The sequence below is a fragment of the Mizuhopecten yessoensis genome, unplaced genomic scaffold, assembly GCF_002113885.1.
Source record: "Mizuhopecten yessoensis strain PY_sf001 unplaced genomic scaffold, ASM211388v2 scaffold10799, whole genome shotgun sequence".
NCBI lineage: Eukaryota > Metazoa > Mollusca > Bivalvia > Pectinida > Pectinidae > Mizuhopecten > Mizuhopecten yessoensis.
In genome coordinates this window covers 29,097-46,599 of record NW_018408727.1, presented here as the reverse complement: position 1 = coordinate 46,599, position 17,503 = coordinate 29,097, and the positions used below count along the sequence as shown (strand labels likewise).

The following is a 17,503-nucleotide window of genomic DNA, read 5'->3' as shown; positions in this document are numbered from 1 at the left end:
ATTTATATTTTGCGCTCTGCGCACACTCATAAAGTTACTTACTTCCGGTATTGGATTTCCGGACATTTATCTAACAACATCGGCTTAAAGATGCAGGTAAGATTTCTGTCTGAATACGCTTATCATATGGTAGGATTAATTTGTACATACTTCTTAAGGACCCAGGTACAACCGTTGCTTTTTTTCAACACGGGGAAGAATAACTAATTTCTCGTCCAAAGACGAGACCTTATACAGAGAACGTCCTGTATCGATTCTTCAAACTATGAAATTAAACATTGTCTTCAAAAAAAGGAAATCCAGAACTTTATTGTAGTTAATGTCTGATTGTAATTTGTATTTTGTAGAAAGAAGAGAAACAGCTGGAGCTTGCATTAGATGCACTTATACAGAGAGTGCAGGACTTGAAAAACTCTCTGGTTGCTTTTTTATCCAAGCTGGAAAATGAGTACCAAACAATGAGCTGGTACAAATATTATTTTTAGCTTTCAGTTACATGAACCACGGAATTAGATTGTTATCTAAGTCTTGACTTTTACTTGGTTGTAGCATTCCCCCTTTCACATAAAAAATGAAACGTAGAGTTATTTCCCTTGTCAGGGTATTCCCCTCTCAGGTGTTCAATGTTTGATTGTCCATTTGGCTTATTTGAAGCCCATAAGTTGGAGTCTTTAAGTTTAATGTACATTGTTGTGACTTGAAAAAAGTAATATTTTCAAACTTGATGATACCCTTTTTCTTTAAATCAAATATAAAATCTTAAAAAAAATGCTTTAGACATAATCTTTGCTTAACCTTTATAGTAACTTTAGATTAAGAATACGATAATAGGATAATATTTGAAGTCTTTAACAAATGACAATTTTAACATTTTAAAACATGTTGTAAAACATCATAAATTCTCACTGTTGGATGATGATGTTAATTTGCTGGTTTTCGTTGGTAGGCCTTCAGTACTAGATAACTTTGCCCTATTGTCGGGACAGTTGAATTCCCTTGGAAAGCTTCTGAAGAGTGAAAAGGTGCCAATCCTTAGAAACCAGATCCTGCTGCCCCTGGCCCTGTCCCCAGACAGGGACCAAGAACTTGAGGTCAGTCCACAAGGGCATCAATGTGATAAACTACATTGTAACACTGTGATGCATGCTACAATGTTTTCTCACAATACATGACTTTATATCCAAGTTTTATTTGTCATCACCAAAAGTAATAGTTGACTGTTCTGAAGAGTTGCTCAAAGTCCTATATGGAGATGACGGACTGCTTTCCTTCCTGGTTGCATGATCATACTGGGGTATTAATGTTGACCCCATCCCCTTGAAGGATCTGACATTAAAAAAACGCTATTTGCTGCACGTATAAAACACACAGTTGTGATCTATATCTCTTCTGTTTGTACTCTTTTTGTATGTCTTCCCTGTCTATTTTAGGAACATTGTCTACTCATTGGTGATATATATGGCCTTACTATGTAGATTGTTCGTAAAACTATCTCATGTTATGGGACAGTATTTGTTAGAGCATACAAACTGCATATATATCTGTAGTTGTATCATCCCCATCCCAAAGTTATCATTCTCAGATGAAACAAACACCATTAAACTGTATTCAAACATGTCTTCAGAAACTAACAGAGAGGAGAGTGTTTGCATTCAACCATGAAGTTGTACCAGACTACTTGCGAACCAAGCCAGAACCTGACGTTGAGAAAAAGATCCAGGAGTCCAGTGTCAGAGCCACTATCAACACACCTGATGTTGCTCAGGTAAGTCTAACAGATATCACTATCAACACAACTGATGTTGCTCAGATAAGTCTAACAGATATCACTATCAACACACCTGCTACTGCTCAGGTAAGTCTAACAGATAGACTACTTGCGAACCAAGCCAGAACCTGAAATTGAGAAAAAGATCCAGGAGTCCAGTGTCAGAGCCACTATCAACACACCGGATGTCGCTCAGGTAAGTCTAACAGATATCACTATCAACACACCTGCTGCTGCTCAGGCAAGTCTAACAGATATCACTATCAACACACCTGCTGCTGCTCAGGTAAGTGTTATCAACACACCTGATGTTGCTCAGGTAAGTCTAACAGATATCACTATCAACACACCTGCTGTTGCTCAGGTAAGTCTAACAGATATCACTATCAACACACCTGATGTTGCTCAGGTAAGTCTAACAGATACTCTATCAACACACCTGATGTTGCTCAGGTAAGTCTAACAGATATCACTATCAACACACATGATATTGCTCAGGTAAGTGTTATCAACACACCTGATGCTGCACAGGTAAGTCTTATAGACATTTTCATCAACACACCTGATGCTGCACAGGTAAGTCTTGCAGATTTCATCATCAACACACCTGATGTTGCTCAGGTAAGTCTTGTAGACATCATGATCATTATTAACATACCTGATGTCTTTAACAATTATCTTCATCACAGCTGATGATGCTGAAATGTGACTACTGTACATCACAATCAACATTATATCATTACCAACACAATATGTAAAATAATCTTTAACTTCTACAGACAGAATCTGATATTTCATCAGTCACAGAAACTTCCCTCGGCTCCACTCTGGAATTGAATATGAAAAAAAGCTTTTTTGGGACCAAGAATTATTCTGAACTAAGAAATATTTTATATTGTGTCACAATACTGCAGGTGGGTAAGGGAATCATTTATACCTTATTATATATATATATATCTTGTTGTGTATTTGTAGAAACAACTGAACGCCATGAACAAGGTGACCAGTAATATCCTGGACATCATTAACTCACACAGAGACGACATGGAGAGTGATGCCAGTAAGTGTTAAGTTAATGGTGACACTATCAACTCCAACTTTCAACAAATATCAGGGTAAATTGAGGATTTAATACAGTCAGGAAGGCAAATATCAGTTGTATGTGTGGATATAAAGTTCAAAGGGAGGAAAAACATTTACTTGGATAGAAGATTTTTTCCCCAATCAAGTCAATGATCTGAAAAATTCATGAAAATTACCCTTTATTGTTATGCTATATTGATATATTTAAGGGAAGAGAATTAGCTTTAAAACGCATCCCCTTAAAATGGACATCTGTTTTGCAGACCAGAAGTCGAGCTTGGCTCAGACTTCCTCTATGTCCGACACCAATGCTCTCATAGCGGTCACCATGTTTGGTAAGGGACTCAAGTCACTACGGCGAGACTCCAGCCAATCACAGCCCATTATACAACAACAAACACAACAGCCAAAGACCCAAGGTAAATATATCATGGCCTTACAGCTATATTTTGTGAAAAAATATGTGTTGTCATGCTTAACATTGATTCTTGTTAAACCCAAATATTTTTTAGATAAATTGATGTTCTTCAAGTTTCTCTTGATAGTGGGAGTTATTGTTCTTTTTGTCTGCATTTTCACTGAACAGCAACTATTTAAGCATGGTATTTTATTCATATACATATGTAGTTTCATTTTGGGATTTCATCTGTCTCTGTGTCAGTCCTATGTCCTTCCAACCACACATCTGAATTTCAACAAAAAGGGCTCGATAATATTTTGCTACAACTGAAATAATAAGTGTAGGAAACTATGATGAAGGGAGATAACTTTTGCTGTGTTGTTTGTTTCAGTGAGTACAGGCAAAGCTCCTAGTGCAGTTAAAACCAACATCAAGGCAGCTGCTGGTACACATCCATACCAAAGGCCTTGAGCTCCATACCTGATAAACAGTTACTTTTGTCTGTCCTGATAATCTTAAACAAAACAGTGTTGAAGTAGTCCACGTCTGTACCAACTGCTTTGAAAAAGGAAGTGGAAGCTCACATTTTTTCAGCAGTGACAGTGAACAAGCAAGAGTTTGCTGGTACCTTCACTAGTGACTTTGAACCAGGAACGATTAGTTCACATGATAACATCTTGACCTTGAACAAAGAAAGTTCACCTGCTGCCATGTCAGACACATTGAACAAAGCAAACAATTAATGACTGTTTGTAGCTTTTCTAATTTGGTACACTTATGGAACATATTATGAAACTATCGTGCATTAATATTAGATCTCGGTCTGAATGACAATACCGTTACACACATTTTGGACTGGGGCTGTGCTGTGCTGGGCTAGTATCTGACTGGCTAACATTGATGTCGCACACGAGGTTCATGTTATTTTGTATGCATTTTTTTCGTACATTCAGTCAGATATTGGTGGCATGTAAATTTCACTAAATTGTTGCATTATGGGAAACCTGCCTTTGTTTTTGGGTAAGGATAAGATGACAATGATTACTGAGTCATAGTAGGTTGTAACTTCAATAATTAAGTCACCAAATTGTATATAGTTAAAATATTGACAGGTCATGAAATCCTGTTACATGTATCATAAAAAAAAGTGCTGAAAATATACAGATACTTATGTATGTTCACAAACGGAATACATTGGTTTGGTTGTAGAGAAATTTCTTTCTCCTCTTATATCTTTGTTGGGACATTTTCATGTATGGAGCAGTTTCTAATTTTGATAACGGCCCATTTGTTTTGTGTATGTGCTCCGATCAGTGTAAATGAAGAATTAATGATTGTGTAAGTGTTGTGTACCATTACCGTGGTAATTGGAACCTATCCTTTCTTTGGAGTAGAAAAGAGGTTATATAATACTGAATCTATTCATGTGTTTTGTTATTTTTTACTTCCAAAGTGTTACCCACTTGCTAATTCCAAGAACACAACAGTTCTTTTCGAAATTCCAATGAAATAAGACAAAATCGAAAGTTCATTACATGTACATATTAATCCTCACCACATGCACAGCTGAACAATCTTTGTGATTTTCACAACAAAGGTTAGGCGCTAATATATATATTTAGGAAGTGATGACCTCTTTGACAGTATTGACAAATTTTGCGTAACTGAAAACAAAGAAACGCACAAAAATCTCAAGCAAATGTCACCTTTGTAAAATACTAGCTGCTTCCTACCAACTCCGCTAGGGAGAATTTCTCGAACTCACTCAGCAGAGCATAAGACTAGTAAGCCAGAGGTCCCGGGTTCAACACCCAGCGGATGTATTGAAAAGATAATGACCTGTAATGTTACACAAACAAAAAGCAACCTTGATATCAATGTTTTACTTTTTACACAAACAATGTACGTCTTAAAAATGTCGCAATGTTTCAAGACCGACTGGTCCCTTTGTCATGCTATGACTGAGTGGAGTTAAAAGACTCGGCTGGTGTCCCACTCGTCTCTGTTCATGTTCTGAGTTTTCATGATTTTGATTGCTTCTTTGATTTGTCTCGTTTTCGTGTGTTGTTTCCTTTCAACTATCTTGGCATTGTCCCAATTGACGATTTGATTTTATTGTGCTGTTAACCCCTTGAATATGTCGTACCAAAGGCATGCGGATAGCTATCTGATTGGTCTCGGCTAAAACAAAATTGACTAATCGTTAGCCTGAAACCTGTCCTTTGAAGATTACGGAGTAGCGACACCCGACTTTAAAACCAGCCGTTTTATTATCAATTTTCTTTTTTATATAATCGTTTATGATTGAAGTTAATAGAACACATCACAAAGGACTAAGGGTTCACAACGTGTCCTGATATACGTCCAAAAAACGTGCATGCGGTGATTTCATAAAACTGTTGTCTGCTTTTTGGAAAAACCCTGACATGTTGATTACGTGTCACTATTTTGGTTTCAAGTTTTCATAAAAATATGCTCAGTGGAAATACCCGTATCCTGCAGCTTTTATCTTGTTTAAAGAGAAAGTACATTCATTTATACACCAACGTCATCAGCACACTTCACACGGCTAAATATAGATATCACCTAATCAAGCCAACAGCATCTAACAGGAAATAGCAGATATAGACGCTCAGACAAGACTAGAAATCTTTGAAACATCGACAAGAAATATGTCATGAAAAAAATTCAACACAGGTTAAACCTAAACGTACGTTTCAAATCTAAAAACATATGTGGAGTACAGCGATATCAACCGTTTGTATGACTTAAATTTAATTCAAAATACCAATAAACGTGTGTGAAAAAATCTAACATGTATATTGTTTGACTGAGACGCTAGTGTTGCAGATTTTAATCAAACTAGTGCCATACATTAATAAAATCAAAGTATTCTATTTAATTGTTTTGGTTTTCATTGGTATCTGAGATAATTGTTTACGACACACGGTTTTTGTTTTAGGTTGATCTTGTGGCGTAAAAAGATGACTAATAATATTAAACAACCTATTTGTGAAAAGCACTATGTCGACGCCAAGAGGCAATCATTCTTCACTTTGTTTTTCTAGGAATTGTTTACGGCACACGGTTTTTGTCTCTGCTGGTGGACTATCCGTCCCCAAGGTTTGCAATAACCTGCATCGGTTTAATATTTCTTTTTCAGTGCGTGCCTCCTTATTTCGTATCTCTAGTGGTTATTTTCAGTCACTCTGAACACTGAATATCAGAAACATTTTTGAGGAGACGCTGTTCAAGGTTGATTAAGATCTTCAGAGTATTGAACGCCAAATAAACATATATTCAAATAATGGCACCTATCTTCAAATAATTGAATATAGGTGCAATTCAATTTAAGAAAGGTGCAATTCAATTTAGAAAGGTTCAAGTATGCCGAATTGAACCTATCTTCAATTGAATTGTACCTATATTCAATTATTTGAAGATATGTACAATTAATTGAATATATATTAATTTGGCTTTCCATATTAGAGTTACAACATAAAAACTTTACATCACATTAATTCCATTTTTGCAGTATACATTTTCAGAATGCGACCGTTATCATCATATAATTATTGAAACGTTCATAACAAGCAGCCCTTTGAAGATTTTGAATCCATTACAAACGAGGCAAGTCCGTATTCGGATCGTTAACTCGCATTAGGAAAAGGTACCAAACAGAAGCATTGCTAGGTACTATTTAGTCTTTCGAAAATTTGCAGAATTTCCTTAGTAATCAAGCAAGTGTGGTTCTTTTATGCAAATAAAATATGAAATAGTATCTTCAACCGAGCGTCAATTTCTTAGGTGCTTTGTTAACCAACAATATGAAATACTTGTCATGCAGATGAGTGAAAGTGGTTAGACATTCGGGTAACGAAATACAGATATTTGGTTTTCATTTTGAATTTCATGAAGCTAATTCATGAAGTAATTCTTTTAAGAAAAGTGGCCTAATAGTTTTAACCAGTGTAACGTTTTTCCCAATGACTGGTGCAGTCTTCAATGTAATTCCTTCGTGTTTTGAAATAAGCACACTTGTCATGTGGTAACTGGTAAGAAATGATCGAAGCAAATTCATGATGAAGAAGAGTCTTCACATTCTATATTTTTCAAGTTCAGGAGGGTGTAAAAGATCAACAATAAGTATCCTTTGACATCAGTTATGATAAAAGTGAAGTGTAATTAATGACTAAGCAAGGTAGTCATGGCATAAACACAGAAAATGTCAGTATGCATTCAATATGTATTCGGTGTTTCATCGATAGTTTTGCTATGCGTGTTTTGTATTTCGGTTAAGGGTGACCGTAACTTGTCATCTCTTCAAGTGGTGTACCGATGCCCTCTGTAACTTAATAATATACTGCGCAGTAATATCAGATAGCATTCAAGTGAAAATGAAACTTCAACAGTTCCACGAATCGATAGTAAACATTTCCACAAATCATGACAGGTTATTTTTAGCAAATAGACATACTCAGATGACCACAGTGTTGCCCTGTTTCTCCGTTAGCTCTGATAACGAATTATGAAATACTGAATAGTTGGATGAATGATAATATATTTGTGATGTCAGATGATATCTACAACTGTTTCATCTTATGGTCTATGTAAAACCTCGAATGCATTGTAAAGATTAAACATCATGCATCTTTTTTAAATGTTTAATACGTAGTCTTTTTTAATAANTTAAGCAATTATGTAAAATATTTCCAAACGAAATAGTATTGCAATTTGCTAGTTCAGCCTTTCAGCACCAAGGGAGACGACACCATTGTTTGTGAAAATATATAGATTGAAAGGATAAGACATTTGAGTACTCAAATTCTGTTAAATAGAATAGCAAATGCAATAATATGGTGATTGAAGATATCTAAATGATTATTTTATATCGTTAGTTTGATGAAGAGCGTAAATAGAAATTCATATCAGTTCCTTACTTGCCCATTTAGGTAAATTTCACCTGTAACATGTATAACTCGGCTATAACAAATGACACAAGTATAGGGTTGATATACGTTGTACGTGTAAGTGACGATGTACGTTTAATTTATTCGTTGTTGGCTTGTATGCAGTTAACTAATAATTTGGAAATGAACTATGTATACTGTAAAATAAACTTATAGATAAATCGGTTGTAACGAGATACTGTCTCGTTATAACGAGATAGAATGTCGTTGTTACGAGACAATATCTCGTTTTAACGCGATACTTGGTCGTTAAAACTAGATACTAGCTCGATAAAATGAGATGCTAAGTTGTTACAGCGAGCTAAAAAAAATTCAGATGTCTTCAATCAATCACCGTACAATAAATATTCCTTATTAATGTTTTTTTTTGTCATGTCGCAAATTCTAATTTTGAAATGTTTCTTAACCATCGATCAGCATACATTGCTGTTTGTAGTCTACATTGAAATCTGCCTGTCTAGCAACAAGACCTAAAACATCTGAAGGGTTTTTTCGTCTTCGTGAAGTGTATAGATATAATTGTGTTGTTCATTGTAGTTATTTCATGAATCTTTTCTCTATGCATAAAACTGTCGATTTACCTGTCAGGATTAATGTATGTTGACCATCCTGGTATAAAAACCGAAGACATACAAGAAAACAATATATAATAATTTGTTCTGTTGTTTTGTTGATCAAGATTATCAAATTTGAAAATAAAAAAAAGATTTGACAGTCACAATTTCATTCTAAGGGTCTGTAATCATGTAGCATTTAAATTGGAGAATACGCAGCAATTTCTTCATAATAGATTAGCCAGAATAAGTCCATTCACAGAATCAGAATGATGGCAGGTGATTAGTTCGTGAAGAAGGAACGACCGAAACACGACCGTAGATAAAAAAGAAAATAGCGACAGTTTTAATTCAGCGTTGTATCCCTCGAAACATAATATACTTGATCCAACTATAATATGATGGTATTAAGTCAACTGCAGTAGCTGATGGGGAAACGACTTTTGACACGTACACAAACATAGTAGCATCCCGAATATTAAAAAGGTGGTAACAAAGATTCACCGTTCGGAGATGGCTACGATCAATCCGAAATGGTTGCAACAAACTTGACTTCTAATAACAAAAACTTAAACTAGATAATAATCTCTCCTAAATTACATTTACTTATCAATGAGTCTATAATGTAATACTCTGCATATTGTGCATAACGTTGTGCATTAATCAATAGCTTTTTGACTAGTATTTCATCGTCCGTCATTAAACCAAAAAAGTCCAGATCATCGAGCTGATACTTGAGTGTATACCAGTGCCGTGCCATTCTCGTCCCTGATGTAGATAGTGTAATTTTTGTTCTTCAATATGAGGTCCCCCGGATATAGATGGAGGTCTCGAGAACTCTGTAGTTTTTCCACTTTGTCAGCCTCTTGTGCTGGCATTTCTATTTCGATCACGGCATCAGTTCGCCCTGCAATTTGAGTAAGCGATAAACCATCCCAGTTATTGTTTGCAATCACTATAGCTGGATATTGGGGCCCAAGTAGAGTTAAGTAGGTGCCGCTTCCAAATTTTGCGTCACCTCCGCTCTCAGTTGACCGACGGATGACACCGTCCTGTCTTATAGCCTTAGCACCGTCTACGGTTGTGTGGTGATAGTAGGTGGTAGGACCTACAAGAATAAAACAGACAATTTGTCAATTGTAACATAATGACAAAGGAAGACGTAGATTGGTCCTTTTTCGCTAGCTTAGGTGGCAGGTTTAAAATTTGCCAACGATAACATTGAATTTGCTGGCAATAACATTTAAAGTAGGTGATTTTTGGAAGAAGGAGGAATGTACATATTCCAGCAGATAAAAGGCAAGGAGCAAATCGACGTGGTTGGGACAGAGGATGGAGGGGAATCAGTGCAATAAAACGAAAGCTCCTGCATCAGGTTTAAGATATATTCCTGTGTAAATAAAGATGATTTGGACATGTTTTTCTCTGTTTTTGTTTTCTTTGTAATTTGNTTTCTAATATTTTGAAATTTTAACCATATATGTTAAAAGATTTCGCCCAAACATGACTCTTAACAGGTTGTTGTTTTATTTTCCTCATATGTAAATAAACAAGAATGCTACGAATATCTAATTATAGTACTTATATTATGATGGTGAATGGGTGAGCGTCTATAACATACACTATAACATATCTTAATATTTGTGCTAAGTTTGCTCGCTTGCTTTGAATTACGTCTCCCAAGCTGAATGGGCACTTTCGTGCAGAGAGGAGCAAGCCACCAGCTGAGAACATCCACACAGCTAAAACCTCAGATATCGAGCCGATATGTCAGTTAAATGATGGGTCATCTAGTAACTACGTAAAGTCAAAAACTTATTATCCTTACCTTTGGACACACCCGGATAGAAAGCCATCATGCTGCTGTCCAAACTATAAGCGAAAAAGTGACGATAAACTAGTCGTTGTCCACTTGATCTGTGTATGCTTTGAAGAAAAAATGGATATTCTACAAATAACACTTAATGATAAAAGTTAAACTTAGATAGTTCCACGAATCGAAAGTGAAAATTTTCAAAAAACTGAACAGGTTATTTATAGCATATATGCATATCTTTATCATAAAGTAATAACAGCATTTACCTGTTACACGGTTTATCTCCGATAACGAATTATCAAACATTAAATGGATGAATGATAATATATTTGTGATGTCAGACGATATATACAATTGTTTTATCTTTTGGTATATGAGAAAAACTTGTTGCTTAAGCGAAAAAATCGCTGCACTTCCAGCCAATCACGCCAAGGGTCTCGATACGCAGCTGACGTCAACCTCATTAGTATTCAAAAAAGTGCACATATATGGCTGACTGCGAAAAACTTTGAAACTCTGAAATGGCGTGTTTCTGGAGGAAACGGAGTTCATGTCCGCGGAAGGAGAATACATTTTACGTGCATGTAGGAGGTTTAACTTTTTAAAAAGAAACTATCCATCTTTCCAACGGTACTAAGCATTTGCCGTAGATCAACTAGAAATGCTGTTTTTGATGCAAGAGAGTTAAATTAGGTGGGGTCGACATTTCGACATCGAGAGCTACATTTCTAATCTACATCTACATAGTAATGACCACATTCATCTATTTGAAGATCATGTCATGTGATCGTTGGGTGCTAGGCCAAGAGAAGAGAAGATTAAAGATAATGAAAGGGAATGTTTATAAAGTATGGGAGTTAGATTTGTTTGTTGTTAAGAGACGGTTTGAAGCAGTCGGTGGATATCAATTAAATTGCAAGACGACAATTCTCTTTTAGTATGCCAAACTGCGGTGTTGTCAGTTGTCTGTCAATATATTCTTCAAACTTCTTATGAATCCCCTGAATGGAATTTCACCAAGTTTTACTGGAAATGTCCTAATGTGGTGACTAGAAGGGGTATGTAATTTGGCCCACAGGCACCTGAGAATTGGGTACTGCTATATTCGGACTAAACTAAGATGTTCAGAGTAATTTGACACGTTTTAGGGGTTTAGGTCAATTTGAGGTAAAATGACACTGTCCCCCAATGATGGTATTTACCGACGTCTCAAATTTTTCTAAAAATCATTGCTTAGATCCAAATATAGCTTAAAAATTCCCAGGTCCCTGTGACATTGCCATTTGTTTTAAGCTACTTCTCTGGAACTATGAGGTGTATATTAACCACAATTCAATGGAAGGGCTCTCCGGCTGATGAAATTCATAATTGGACGAAAATGGAAAAAACAATTACAAACAATTTAAATGGCAGAAAGTTACTTTTGGGAGGGATAGAAAAAAAAGATATCGTATCTCTCAATTTTTGCGAACACTGGGTAAACCGCATTGCTGTTTTATATTTACACACTAACAGCCTCACATGATAGAATACATATAAGCATATAGCTTTGACTTTCGTATTGCTGTGAAATGCCAATTTATTGACATAAATTTGGCCCAGGCGTCGCATGGAAAGTCGTGACAGTGACGGGAAAATCTGCATGCTGTATGACGTAATAATTCCATCATTTCCACCACAGGCCACAATTAATGATGTGCAGGGCACGTTCAGCTTACCAATCTCTCGACAAAGAGGTTCAATAATGTCATGCATTTCTTTAGGACTGGCCGGGGACTCTCTCTTCTCAAACCTACGGGATGGGTAAGAGAAATCTGTCTCTCTCATTCCTGTGCGTATTTCTCGCAATTGTCCGGGGAAAGAAATATATATCGTACACCCCAGTTCACGTGCATGACATCAAACCGATGCCGCAATGCGGAATCGTAATTCCTTTCTGCACCTCATTTTTTCAATTAATTCCAGCATAGACGTATATATTATATTGTAATATATACGTCTCTGATTTTAGATATTATTATGTGCATTGCTTATACTTTTTCGCAAAACTCGCATCAAGGGTTGTATGCATAGTATAAGTCATATAAAAACAGTAGAACACGAATCCCTTTCCATGTGAATGGCACGGAAATATCAGTGTGAAAATTCGTATGCACTTTTTTTAGATTCCATTTGCTTTACCAGCATAAGTGTACAGTAATACCAGAGATATACAAACACATAGATGTTATGTATCTATAGATAAACATGCAGTATAAACATTTCAATGCAAGTAATTTCTTTCGATAATTTTCGATAATAGGCGTAGACTGATGGTAAATACCAAAAACTAGCTTTGCTGGTTCAGGGGAAACAACTCTTACAACATTTAACGTCGTTATCAGCGACTCCTACCCAGCAAACTGTCTGACTCACTTTATCTAAGTTTAGTAAAAAAATATTTAATAAAAATTTCATTTTTTGAGAATTTGAGGTAGTTTTTTGTATTACGTTTGCCAGTTACACACACATTCATCTGCGGGTTTTATACGGAAATTTTTCAATTTTATTTTCTATTCGGCTTTCATGGGGTATCTAAACTATGTCCATTGGGGTTTTGTTGAAGGGAAGAATAGTATTCATTACAAGAATTTTGGTAACACTTTATTGCTAGCTTACTATCTAGACAGTTTAATTACTAATGTATGCCAGATAAAGAGTCTAATATATATGCATGGCATTCAAAACGCAATAGACCTCAAATTTTGTCCTAAATGATAATTTTAATTCCCTACATCAGAGACGTAATATATACCCCTCTACCTACACGCACACCAGAGATATCTTTTAAAACAAGATTTTGTTAAAACTTATTTTTAAGTCGAAGATCTAGAATTCTGAGTCCTTGTAACACGTAATTTACTGTACACGGGAACAGAGACGTATTATACGTCTCTGACGGGAGGTAAAGTAAGTCAAAGTTTTAAAAGTATCCTTAACTTTGTAGAATTCATACCACAGTCGAAAAAGGTCTGTATATTGAGGTGATGGTGCTGCTCGCATTGCTTAGAACCACGGGTCCGACTGTCTCATCTGACATGCTTCACTGATCCGTCGTATATATATATAATAACATTTCCTCCTAAACTCTGTTAATGGCCATTTGTATATAATACACACACACCTCCCCGGTCAAACTTCCATGAGATATTCAGTATTCGTTAGATTATCTATCAAAGGTCAACATCTTAAATGTACAACCAACAACTCAAACTTAATAGATCAGGTCAAGCTTTTGTGAGACACATTTGTTACACGTTCCATGTGACCGGTTGAGGTGGATCACCATCTTAAAGGTAAAAATGTACAACCACGGAATTAGATTAGATTATCTAAGTCCGTGGTACAACCAAACACACAATTAACTGTTCGATATGTCCTTGTTAAACCTTCCAACGGATGCACGTTACTGTCCAAAATTGAGGTCGGGTCAGGATTTCAGAGTCACGTGTAATGGGGACAATTACATAATTATATTTAACAAATAATGTGTACCCATGTCATATTTTTTTGCGTATCAGCCCTGTGATTGGTTGTAAGTTTCAATTGTTTTAATTGTGACGTCACAGACTTACGCGCTGGAGTTCAAATTGCGACTTTTTACATTTCAAGGTTGCATGAAAATTGTCGTTTTACACGACGAATATACATGCCACAAAACTTGATTATATGATAAAAAGGATCTTACATTCGTTTTCATTTCATATGAAATACATGAAACTCGATCGTCACGAATTTTTCATTTAGCTTGCCAGAGGCTCGCTAAATTGAAAAATTCTTAGACTCATTTCTTAAAAAATCATATGATAGAGAAGCTCATGTAACGTTAAGTTTGATTTTAAAGAAAAATCAATTTTCAGTTTCCCTGTTTGAGCTTATAAATACGATTCCAAAAATATTTGTATCCAACAAAGATAAAAAAAACACACACACAAAAAGATATTTCGAAGTTGGTAAAGTAAATAAAACATCATATATGTTTTGTATGCCCACATTTAATTTCGATAGGCAGAGTTATATTTCTAATGTGTGCTAACCACAATGAAGACAATTCAACGCCAATTTAGAGGATTTGACTCAATGTTGCTAAAATCGTTACTGTCTTTTTAAAATATAATTTGTACATCTCTGGTTTCACAAAAAGAAAAGCACTACAATACTTAAATTACATCAAATCAGCGTTAGTACATCTTTAATATATATTTAAGTAAGGAAAATAGTGAAATGCAATCTTCATGCTGGTAGCATAGTTTTCCCTTATGCGCCCCGTGCCTACATGAATAATTACCCCGCTGGAACCTCAGCTAACGATTGTCACGTGGTCAACAAGTGGTTCGTTACTTTTTCGCTTACTTTGATTGGGACAGCGCGCAGAACTGCAGCAAGATGGCTCATCGGTATGACCAGGATGACAAACCCAAAGGTAAGGATAAATGCACATTGAGTCAATATATAATTGTGTTTTCGCCTGTTGGTTAAAATGAAAAGTTGAATCTCGTAGACATCTAATGATCTTGACACTGACAGTCGTTCCCGCGGTTTGTCATCAAATCGTGCGAATCATGCTGCAATCATTGGCGTTTTGTTTGTCCAGTCGCTGCACTCGATATATATATAGCCTATAGATATTGCCAGCTCACTTAATTGGTGTGGTTTTAGCATATTGTTAATAGTGACAGAACTGCTTTACGTTAAAAAGGTTTTGATACTATTTTGACCGCAGTCAAATGTTCAACGGCAATCGTGACGGACGACACGCCGCGGAGGCGAGCCCTTGGTCAAGTTAAAACAGTAAATAACAGCAACACTTTTTTATCCTGTGTTTATACACATTCTAAAGCATTATAAAAATTGAGGGTTTCGAGGTATTTAAAAAAGTAACCTCGGTACCTTCAATTTTTACAAGGCTTTATTTAGAATGTGTAATATTTATTTACTGGCGTGTAACGCGTTATGGGTTTATTATTAACTAAAAGTGTCCCGAGACCGAGCCCCTATGCCCTGGGTTTCTTTGCCTGGACCCTGGGGCGGCTATCATGCGGCCACCTAGCTCGCGTTCGTGAATGGCAACAGGGCCTTACAAGTGACGTAATGTGTTATGTTCTTTGATGGCCCATCATTCAACTCGCCGATGTCGGCTATCGGTAGTGTCCCGCTGTGTCGGTTTCCCCAGCTGTTGACTTCTCTAGATCTACAGTAGATCTTCTGTGTACCAAATTACATTGTCCATATACAATTGGGAGAGTTGTAAATCACAACAAGTGAGCAATGGTCATAAGGCCTATTATAACTCCCATTCTCAGATATTGCATAATTAAATAGCATAATAGCTGTTAGTCACATTGTCTCAATATAGGTACACGGTCAGATAATTAAAATCAAATTTGTGAATATAATCTATTTATGGTTTGAAACTTTACCACAGGGTTGTAAACTTAACTTGTGTATTTGAAATGATAGTTCCCATTTACCAGAGTGAACATTAATAACAATTTTGGATCAATTGGCAATATAAAAAGGTTGATTTTATGTCATTCTCATTATTTTCCCAGGTCCAGTACCAATTATATTATTAAAACTGTAATTTCAAAGATATTGTTTTAATAACATGTGATGCTAAAATCTTTCACCTTCTGTACCAGTGCACGTGGAGGATCTTTGGGGAAATTGGACCCAATAAATGGAGGGTGTGTACCCACACCACACACTTTTAGAGCTAACGGAAAATAAAGGTCAATCTTAAAAAGCTTACTTCTTTGTTAATTCTGTACAAATGGAGGGATTTTAACCAAATTTGTTTTAGAGTGTCTTTGGGCAAAGGGGTTTCAATTTTGGATAAACAGTGGGTGTAGCTTGTAGCCCCTATACTATTTATTTCTTTCTTTCTTTCCAATTCAACAGACCCAAGGGTCCACTTACAGAATGGATAACAGCAATACAACACATGTATAAAATATCGCAGTCAGTTATGCATGTAACACAGAATAAAATATACTCCTATGTAAAACAAAAGGAATCAGTGATAGAAAATATTCTTTAACAGTACAATACACTTTGAACTGTGCGAGAGAGGAACAAAACATATCACAGTCTGGTGCAAAATCAAGATAGTAAAAATTACATTGAATCCTGTTTAAAATGTCTATACTTTCTAACGTTTATAAATTCTACTTCTCTGGCAGTAAAACTGGTTGAAACGAAATGATCGTAGATTATGACCAGGGACTAAAGACACATTTGCTTGCAAAAATATGGGCAATCAAAAGCACTATTAACACATTTGTAAAGAAATACACAGTCTAAAAATGCCAGCCTATGTTTAATTTGAGGGTAGGAAGATTTGAATGCCTCCAAGTGTCGGCGTAAGACATGGAATTGTAGTCAACGTGTGCCTTAAAACATATGAGTTTCAAAAAATTGCACTGACAACTTTGACCTGGTGAATTAAAGATGTTTGATAAGGAGACCAGATCTGACAACAGTATTCTAACTGACTCCTGAAAAGACTTGTATATAAAGACCTTAAAACAGGTATTTGTGTAAAACTTTTACATGGACATTTTATAAAACCGAGCATTTGCATTAATTTGGAAACAGAACGTCTTATGTGAGTACTAAAACTCATTGAAGAGGTCAGCCAAACACCAAGATCTTTCACACGCGTTTCTTTCTTCAGGTTCTCACCTCTCATAGTGTAATTAAAATTCATTTTTCCTCGCAGTGGACCAATCATATACTTTATCTATATCGCTCTGTAGCTGCTCACACTCGGGCGGTGTTCTTACACACTTATTTTTTTTTTTACTGTTATCGGCTAACAAGAGTTTTAGAAAAATTTACAATAGATGACAGTTCATTGATAAAAACATGTAA

General features: G+C 35.9%; 3 protein-coding genes across 5 annotated transcripts in view; 2 read left to right on the top strand and 1 right to left on the bottom strand.

The window, feature by feature from the left end:
* Positions 1–2: 2 nt before the first annotated feature.
* Positions 3–4,670, top strand: LOC110462540 (mediator of RNA polymerase II transcription subunit 8-B-like). Its single transcript, XM_021516523.1, has 7 exons — positions 3–96; positions 348–466; positions 947–1,091; positions 1,625–1,765; positions 2,744–2,828; positions 3,115–3,270; positions 3,643–4,670. Exons 1-7 carry the CDS (start codon positions 91–93, stop codon positions 3,720–3,722), a joined length of 732 nt encoding a protein of 243 aa, XP_021372198.1. The 5' UTR covers positions 3–90; the 3' UTR covers positions 3,723–4,670.
* A 3,862-nt stretch (positions 4,671–8,532) lies between these two features.
* LOC110462545 lies at positions 8,533–11,029 on the bottom strand. 3 transcript variants are annotated; one of them, XM_021516531.1, is made up of 3 exons: positions 10,858–11,029; positions 10,604–10,701; positions 8,533–9,883 (listed from the first exon to the last, which is right to left on the bottom strand). In XM_021516531.1, the coding sequence occupies exons 2-3, from the start codon at positions 10,632–10,634 to the stop codon at positions 9,495–9,497; spliced, it is 420 nt and encodes a 139-aa protein (XP_021372206.1). In that variant the 5' UTR covers positions 10,635–10,701; positions 10,858–11,029; the 3' UTR covers positions 8,533–9,494. The 3 variants fall into 3 exon arrangements, with proteins under 3 accessions (XP_021372206.1, XP_021372207.1, XP_021372205.1); XM_021516532.1 differs by having other exon boundaries at positions 10,604–10,647; XM_021516530.1 differs by lacking the exon at positions 10,858–11,029 and having other exon boundaries at positions 10,604–10,807.
* Positions 11,030–14,938: 3,909 nt separating this feature from the next.
* The window catches only part of LOC110462551, a 7,264-nt gene continuing 4,699 nt past the window's right edge, over positions 14,939–17,503 (top strand). Inside the window, exon 1 of the mRNA XM_021516540.1 lies at positions 14,939–15,053. Within this exon, the coding sequence (XP_021372215.1) occupies positions 15,017–15,053 (37 nt within the window). The 5' untranslated portion in view covers positions 14,939–15,016. The remainder of the gene's footprint in view (positions 15,054–17,503) is intronic.

Excerpts from the sequence above, each read along its gene's own strand:
- LOC110462545 (XM_021516531.1), bottom strand. The coding sequence starts at position 10,634 with ATGATGGCTTTCTATCCGGGTGTGTCCAAAG. Across the intron at positions 9,884-10,603 it reads CTATCCGGGTGTGTCCAAAG|GTCCTACCACCTACTATCAC; the intron begins GTAAGGATAATA and ends TTATTCTTGTAG.
- LOC110462540 (XM_021516523.1), top strand. Across the intron at positions 467-946 it reads GAGTACCAAACAATGAGCTG|GCCTTCAGTACTAGATAACT; the intron begins GTACAAATATTA and ends TTTCGTTGGTAG. Across the intron at positions 2,829-3,114 it reads CGACATGGAGAGTGATGCCA|ACCAGAAGTCGAGCTTGGCT; the intron begins GTAAGTGTTAAG and ends TCTGTTTTGCAG.